The sequence below is a fragment of the Sorex araneus genome, chromosome X (assembly GCF_027595985.1).
Source record: "Sorex araneus isolate mSorAra2 chromosome X, mSorAra2.pri, whole genome shotgun sequence".
Classification (NCBI taxonomy): Eukaryota; Metazoa; Chordata; class Mammalia; order Eulipotyphla; family Soricidae; genus Sorex; species Sorex araneus.
This window is the reverse complement of record NC_073313.1, coordinates 159,225,335-159,232,515: the sequence shown is the minus strand read 5'-3', so window position 1 is coordinate 159,232,515 and position 7,181 is coordinate 159,225,335. Positions and strand designations below refer to the sequence as shown.

Sequence of the window (7,181 nt, the reverse complement as noted above, 5' to 3'; positions counted from 1 at the left end):
AGGCAAATGCCCTCTCCACTGTGCTATCATTTGACCCATTTCTTTTTTTTTTTTTTTTTCCTTTTAATCAGAAGATTCAGTTTTGGGGCTGGAACGGTAGCACAGCAGGTAGGGCGTTTGCCTTGCACACGGCTGACCCGGGTTCGATTCCCAGCATCCCATATGGTCCCTTAAGCACCACCAGGAGTAATTCCTGAGTGCAGAGCCAGGAGTAACCCCAGTGCATCGCCGGGTGTGATCCAAAAAGAAAAAAAAAAAAAAAGATTGATTTTCTCTGGCTTGTGTCCTCTGCCCTGTGACACAGCCCAGAGGTGGTGCCCAGGCGCCTGACAGTGCAAGCCAGGAAGGGGGCTGAGGGCAGGTGTCCAGCCTCGAGAACACGGAGCCCAGGGCGCAGAGATGTTCGAGGGTGTGGAGGCTGCCGCACCCCTGCTCCCAGGCCGCGGGCTTGGCCTGCTCACCTCTGTGAGTTAAGGCGCCCTGAAGGCCAGAAAGCAGATTCACTCCAGGTCTTGCTCTGCCCAAGTTCTGAGCTGCCCAGATGGTGCCAGAGCTCTTGCCCGCTCCCCTCGCCCGGCTGGGGGGGTAGAAACAAACTCCACTCGGCCAGTGTCTGCAGCTTTGAGTCACCAGGTCCCACCACTGGGCTTCCCTCCCTGCCACCAACCACGGCTGTGCTGGCAACACCACCTCCCCCCTCCCCCCTGCCCGCGCCCTGCCCGCCTTTGCCCTGGGTCCAGAGTCTGTGGCCAACGTAGGGACGCGGGCTTGACAGGAGGGCTCCCAGACTGCTGTCCCCTGCTTTCCAGGTACCAAGGGGGGGTGGGCATGGGGGTGCCCACGCTGACTGGGTGGGTAAGGGGGCACTCTGGACACCACAAAGGCACAGCATGGTGTGTGTGGGGGTCTGGCTGTGGGGGGAGGACTCCAAGGAGCAGGAGGATGTGCTAGGGTGGAAACCCAAGCCTCTGACTCCGGGCTACAGGTGACAAGGGACTCTGTAGAGGCAGAGGGGGGTCCCCCTTCCCCCACCCCCGCTGCTAACCCCGCCCCCTGCAGGCAGCCATGGCCATGGCCTGGAGCAGGGAGGAGGAGGAGGAACCCCGGAAGTGTGCCGTGTGTGGGGACCGGGCCACGGGCTACCACTTCCACGCGCTGACCTGTGAGGGCTGCAAAGGTTTCTTCAGGTGAGCGTGTGCCCCTCTGGGACAGACCCCCCTGCCCTCCCCCGCCCACACTGTGCCTCCTTGGGACAGCACTGACCGAACCCAGAGCCCTTCGGATAAAGCACAGTATCGGGGGTGGGCAGGGGGACCTGGGGCCCAGCTCTGTCCCCTCCCACAGACGCACCATCCACAGAGGCGCCCGTCTCTGCTGCCCCTTCGTGGGACGCTGTGAGCTCACCCGGGCACAGAGGCGGCACTGCCCGGCCTGCCGCCTGCGCAAGTGCCTGGCAGTGGGCATGAGGAAGGACAGTGAGTTGGCCCCCACCGTGCAGGTGCCCAGGCATGTCCTGCCCTGTCCCCGTCTCCCCACCCGTCTCCCTCGGCCAGCTGGCACCAGCTCCCAGACCCGGCTCCAGTCTGACTTCTGGGCCGCAGCCATAGCACAAAGGGGAGGGCGTTTGCCTGGCACGACCCGGGTTCGATCCCCCCCTCCCCGGCATCCCATAGAGTCCCCCAAGCACCGCCAGGAGTCAGCCCTGAGCATCGCCGGGTGTGACCCAAAGAGCAAAAACAAAAAATCAATTTGACTTCCTGCCCTTTGCCTGTGTCTCAGCCTACGCGGACTGTTGGAGATCCCCCCACCCCTCACCCTCTCCCCGGCTCTCTTTCTCTGTGCCCGCATGCATGCATGCCTTGTTTTTTTGGGCGGGGGCGGGGCAGGTGCACCCACAGACTGTGTAGGGGCTGCGTGGGGAGGGGGGAGTGTGGGAGGGGACCGGTCTGAGGTGCCCGTCCTGCCCTGCCGAGCCCCCAGCTTGCACCACTGACCCCATCCACGTGTCCTCCCCATGGCACCGCTGGGTGCAGCGCCCACAATTTAGAACCCACAAAGCACCTCCTCCCGCCTCCCTGCCCCCCACCTGTGTCCAACGGTGACACCTCCTGTGCCCACCTCCCTGTGCCCGCCAGCCAGCCCCTGCCCCCATCCCAGGGGCCCTGTACCCACAGGCAAGCCCCCTCCTCCCTGCCTCTGGCCCCCACTAACGGGCATCTGGGCCGCGCGGCAGTGATCCTGTCGGCTGAGGCCCTGGCACTGCGGAGGGCCAGGCTGGCAGAGCGGCGGGCCCAGCGGCTGAGCAAGGAGCAGAAGGCGCTGGTGGAGATGCTGCTGGGGGCGCATGCGCGGCACGTGGGGCCGATGTTTGAGCGCTTAGTGCAGTTCAGGGTGAGCTCGGGCCAGGAGGCGGGCGGAGCAGGGGGCTGCGCCCACCGGGGCCCCCAGCAGGGCGCTGAGCCCCAGTGTCCCCCTTGCAGCCCCCGGCACACCTGTTCGCGCACTGTCCGCCTGGGACCTCCCCGGGGCCAGTGCTGCCGCTGCTCACGCACTTCGCGGACATCAGCACCTTTGTTTTGGAGCAGATCATCAAGTTCTCCAAGGATCTGCCCCTCTTCCGGTGCGTGAGGCCCCCGCAGGCTTCCGGGAAGGACCCCCCAAAGAGCAGGGGCGCGCGCACGCACGCTCCGGCCCAGCCCCCACTCCAACCATGGCTTCCCGCCCCAGGTCGCTGCCCATAGAGGACCAGATCTCCCTGCTCAAGGGCGCGGCCCTGGAGATATACCACATCCTGATCAACTTCACCTTCTGCCCCAAGAGCCGCCACTTTCTGTGCGGGGAGCTCCGCTACTGCAAGGAGGATGCGGTGTACGGTGAGCGCGCGTGCAGGGCGGGGAGACGCGCGCGCCTGAGCGCAGGGTGCTGCGGGGTTGCGCGCCCCTAACCCTCGCCCGCCCCGCAGTGGGCTTCCAGGAGGACTTCCTGGAGCTGCTGCTGCACTTCCACGGGGCGCTGCGGGCCCTGCAGCTGCAGGAGGCGGAGTACTTGCTGCTGGCCGCCATGTCCCTCTTTTCTCCCGGTGAGTCCCTGCCTCCCTTCCCGCGCGCGCGCGTGCGCGCCCATCCTTGCCCGGCAGCGGCTCCAGCCCACCTCTCTGGCTCCCTGACCTGCAGACCGGCCTGGGGTCACCGGGAGAGACCACATAGACCGACTGCAGGAGGACGTGGCACTGACCCTACAGAGTTACATCAGGAGCCAGCAGTCTGTGCCCAGGACCCGGTACGAGAAGGGTTCAGGGGCCCCTCCGGCATCCACACGGCACCCTACTGGGGCTCAGTTTTTCCAGACTTTATTCAGTGGACATCAAAGTGGCAGCTGGGTCCTGCCTTCTCTCTGCCCCGGGGGCCCGAGCCTGTGGCCAGTACCTGCCTGTTCTGTCCAGCTGCCCCCGGCCCTTCTCCTGTGCCCTCAGCCCTGAGGCAGCTACCTCCAGGGGAGCTGGCTTGACCGGAGCCAGGAGCTCAGATCACGAACCTTTTTGAGCCACCTTCTAGAACCTTCTGGGCCAGACTCACAGAGCCCGAGGGGCTTGCGCTGCCTGCCACCTCGTCCAGGGCTTCCTGCAGGGTAGCCCGGGGAGGGCTGGGGCGAGGTGGGCACGGCCACCTCCCTGAGCCCCACGGCTCTGCCCTGCACAGGTTCCTGTACGCCAAGCTGCTGGGCCTGCTGGTTGAGCTTCGGAGCATCAACAGCGCGGTCGGGCACCAGATCCAGCACGTGCAGGCCTTCTGGGCCATGACGCCACTGCTCCAGGAGATCTACAGCTGAGCCCGGCCTGCGAGGGGTGCCCTGAGCCAGGACGGGCACCACGCCCCCCCAGGGGGGTGGCAATGAAATATGAAACCAGTAACTGCCTCTTCATGCGTCAGGGGGGAGGGGGGTGGAGGGGAGGAGGGCAGGGCCCCGTCTCTGCAGCTTGGTCTCTGCAAGCACAGACACGGGTGGGAGGAGGCCTCAGGCCGGCCAGAAGCGGAGTGTCCTGGGGTGGGTGGACCCCACTGTCTGAGGTCAGAGACGTAGCCCTTCTTTCCTGGCCGCCAGGAGCTCGGGATGGGGCACTGGGCCCAGGCCCACTTTCTGCTCGGGCAGAAGAGCTAGGAGCTTCGATCCACGGGATGCCGAGGGAAGAGGGGCGCGGAGGTGGAGGGTGGGGGGACAGAGGTGGACGCCCACCCGTCCCGGATCCCTGGTACGGAGCTGCAGAGCAAGGCCGCCTCCCCACAGAGGTGGCTCCGGTTTGGGGGTGCCCACCGATCCCGCACTCTGCTGCTTGGCTCTCAAGGGGGGCCCCCCTCGGGTGGGCCCTGAGGGGCAAGTCCTGGCCCCCGGCACCGCCAGGGGCGGCGGCGGCCAGATCAGCCCACGGTGATGCCGAAGCCGCAGTGAAACCGGTGTCGCCAGTGGCTGAGAAAGGCGCCGAGGGCCAGCGTGACGGGCAGCGGGGGCAGCTTCTTCTCCAGGACGGCGCCCACGCACCAGTTACTGTCCACCACGCCTGCAGGCCGAGACGCGGTGTGGGGCAGGCCAGGGAGCGGGGTGCGCGTTGGGGGGGTCCCTCCAGGTGCCACCCGCCCAGCGCCCTCACCTCTGAACACCATGTTGGCCTGCGGCAGCGTCAGATGGTAGCCAAAGGAGAAAGTAGTGTCCTGCAGCCTGGTGTTGGCCTCAAACTCCACGCCCACCTGCACCTGGAGAGCAGCACAGGTTTCACCTGCAGGCTCCGGGCTCCCGGGAGGAAGCCTGGGGGAACAGCTAGGATATGGGGCGTGGCCTTCCCAGAGTCAGGGGCGTGGTCACATCCCGGGGCATGGCATGGGCGTGGCCTCGTACTGGGAGCGTGGTTGGAGTCTAAGGCGGAGTCAGGACTCTGAATGGTCCATGTTGGGGGCGTGGCCTGTGTCGGGGTCGCGGTCTGTGCGGGGGAGGGGGGATTGTCTGCGCGAGGGCGTGGTCTGCATTGGGGGCAGGGTTCCTGGCTTCTCACCTGCTCGTTGGCCCTGTGGTAGTAACTCGCGTGGGCGCCCCCGGACCCCACGTTCAGTGTGGCTACCCAGTGCACAGCTGCGGAGGCCAGAGAAGCGAGGGCCGTTAATCTGGAGCACAGGTCCGGCCCCTCCCACCAAATCCCCACTCCCACCATCCCCCCCTACTTACCCACCTCCCCATCTGGGGCGCTTACCCGAGTACTTTCCCGCCAGGGTCAGGATGGCCCCCTCCTCGCCGGGCCGCCGGTGGTAGACCAGCTCCCCCCCCAGCACCAACCGCTGCGTGAGGCTCTGCAGGAAGTGAGCCACCATAATCACTGCATGGGGGAGACAGGGGTCAGGGGCTGTCACCGCCCAGGGCCCGCCCTGCCCAAACCTTGCTCCAGAGCACCCCTGCCCCACCCCACTCGGGCAAAAGACAGGTCCAGGGGAGCCGGACAGAGGGCTGGGAGGTTCCATCTGGGTTCCACCCAGTCCCCTGGGGTGCGGCCCACTCCCCAAAATACAGACAGTGGAGGGCGGGGGGCGGGAGAGATCACCGTGCAGTGAGCAGCCTCACCGGACTCCCCAATGAGGTCGGGGTTCCCCAGGGTCAGCGTGGCCGTGTAGTCGTCCCCCCGATACTCGCCGTCAAACTGCCACGTCAGAAACTTGGCCTGTTGGGTCTGGGGGCAGGAGGGCAGGAGTGGATGAATTCGTCCCCCCCTTTGCCCTCACTGTGCAGGGGAGGGTGGGTGGGGGGGTCCCCATGGCAGCCAGATCACCTGGAAGATGGCCTTGGCCCGAAGCCGCTCAGCTAGGAGGAGTAGGACCTGCGCATTGAGGCTGCCACTGCTGTCCACGTCCCCCACCACTGTGGGGAACACCTGTTGGGGACAGGGCGGGCTGGGTGTCACTGGGGACAGCTCGGGCCAGGTGCAGCGCCCGGCGCCCCCCAGCGGACCCATCAGGAAAAGGTGGCAGGGCGTCCCGGACCCCAGCTTTCTGGGGTGAGGGGGCGCTCAGGTGGGTAGCCTCACCTCTGTGGGGCTCAGCTGCCAGTCCCCCGCGTACGCTGCGTGGAGGTGGTACCCTGGCAAGCCCAGGGCACTCATGTGCACCGTGTGTGACACCTGCGGAGAGGGCAGTGAGTGGCAGGGCCCGGGCTCCGTGCCCAGCATGCAGAGCATCCCCCCTCCCCACCCCCTCCAGAGCTGCAGCAGAGGGGAAGGAAGCAGAAGGTGCAGGGGCGCGGGGAGGGGAGCAGGAGCACCTGGAAGTGGCTGCTCAGGACCTTGTTGACCACCAGCTTCACTCCCTCCATCTGGGCGGGAAACACATCTGAGGGGGGGCGCCGAGGTGAGCGGGTGCCCGAGCCAGGCGTCTCCCCTTACTTACCGCACCTCCCAGCCCCCAGCGAGCGTTGCAGCGGGCCGGGCAACGCCCCATTTCCCGGGGCACCGGATCCTCCCTTGCAGGCTCTCGCCCCGCTTCCCCCTGCCCCAGTCCCGGACCCCCGCGCGCTGCGCCCACGCGCCCAGCTGTCACCTTTGCACAGCCGGTGCAGCTCATCGAAGCTCCCGGGGTTGGGCAGCGGCTCCTCGCGGCGGGGGCTCCGGCGCGGCAAAGCCCCCATGGGTGCCAGGCCCAGTGTGTTCCCCATGTCGGCTCGCGCCGGGGCAGGGGCCGGGGCTGGCCGGGGGCTGGGCGCTACTGCTCCCTCTCGGCCCCTCGGGCCCCAGTCCCCCGCATCCGGATTCCCCGGCCCAAAAACTTCCACATGGCCCGACCTGCAGCAGGAAGGCAGGGGGAAAGGGGCCGGGAGGGGAAACTGAGCCCCGGCCCCCGCCCGTCCCATCCCGCTCACCCCCACCTGTCACCGACCCCGCCCGCCCGGCCGCGCGCTCGAGCCCCAGCGCCCCGCAAACCTGCCTCCCGCCGCCCCCGCTCCCTCCGCTGCAGCCTGAGCTCCCGAGGCCAGAGGGACCGCAGGGCCGCCGCCCGCACCTCTCAGATCGCCTTGCGGCCCCTTTCCTCCCGGCACACCCCGGTCATCTTGATGGGGGCAGCCATCTTGAGTGATGGCAGCGCTGCGGCTTCACGCGGTGCCCCCGGCGTGGCCGTGGGTGCCATCTTGGAAGAGGGAAAGGAAGAGAG

General features: G+C 67.2%; 2 protein-coding genes across 3 annotated transcripts; one reads left to right on the top strand and one right to left on the bottom strand.

Moving 5' to 3' along the window:
* Nucleotides 1-764: 764 nt before the first annotated feature.
* NR1I3 (nuclear receptor subfamily 1 group I member 3) lies at nt 765-3,828 on the top strand. Its single transcript, XM_055120687.1, has 9 exons — nt 765-809; nt 1,060-1,187; nt 1,345-1,475; nt 2,234-2,391; nt 2,481-2,620; nt 2,728-2,873; nt 2,963-3,079; nt 3,174-3,279; nt 3,699-3,828. The coding sequence occupies exons 2-9, from the start codon at nt 1,066-1,068 to the stop codon at nt 3,826-3,828; spliced, it is 1,050 nt and encodes a 349-aa protein (XP_054976662.1). The 5' UTR covers nt 765-809; nt 1,060-1,065.
* Nucleotides 3,534-7,179, bottom strand: TOMM40L (translocase of outer mitochondrial membrane 40 like). 2 transcript variants are annotated; one of them, XM_004613750.2, is made up of 10 exons: nt 7,032-7,179; nt 6,573-6,814; nt 6,298-6,365; nt 6,065-6,157; nt 5,810-5,911; nt 5,605-5,710; nt 5,240-5,362; nt 5,045-5,121; nt 4,646-4,748; nt 3,534-4,555 (listed from the first exon to the last, which is right to left on the bottom strand). In XM_004613750.2, exons 2-10 carry the CDS (start codon nt 6,685-6,687, stop codon nt 4,416-4,418), a joined length of 927 nt encoding a protein of 308 aa, XP_004613807.1. In that variant the 5' UTR covers nt 6,688-6,814; nt 7,032-7,179; the 3' UTR covers nt 3,534-4,415. The 2 variants fall into 2 exon arrangements, with proteins under 2 accessions (XP_004613807.1, XP_054976663.1); XM_055120688.1 differs by having other exon boundaries at nt 6,953-7,103.
* Nucleotides 7,180-7,181: the final 2 nt, after the last annotated feature.

What these genes read in the sequence shown, in the direction of transcription:
- NR1I3 (XM_055120687.1), top strand. Translation starts at nt 1,066, where the DNA reads ATGGCCATGGCCTGGAGCAGGGAGGAGGAGGAGGAACCCCGGAAGTGT. An exon ending in AAGGATCTGCCCCTCTTCCG is followed by an intron (nt 2,621 to 2,727) that starts GTGCGTGAGGCC and finishes TTCCCGCCCCAG; the next exon opens with GTCGCTGCCCATAGAGGACC. An exon ending in CAGTCTGTGCCCAGGACCCG is followed by an intron (nt 3,280 to 3,698) that starts GTACGAGAAGGG and finishes TGCCCTGCACAG; the next exon opens with GTTCCTGTACGCCAAGCTGC.
- TOMM40L (XM_004613750.2), bottom strand. Translation starts at nt 6,687, where the DNA reads ATGGGGAACACACTGGGCCTGGCACCCATGGGGGCTTTGCCGCGCCGG. An exon ending in GCTGCACCGGCTGTGCAAAG is followed by an intron (nt 6,366 to 6,572) that starts GTGACAGCTGGG and finishes GCCCCCCCTCAG; the next exon opens with ATGTGTTTCCCGCCCAGATG. An exon ending in GGCCAACATGGTGTTCAGAG is followed by an intron (nt 4,556 to 4,645) that starts GTGAGGGCGCTG and finishes CTCGGCCTGCAG; the next exon opens with GCGTGGTGGACAGTAACTGG.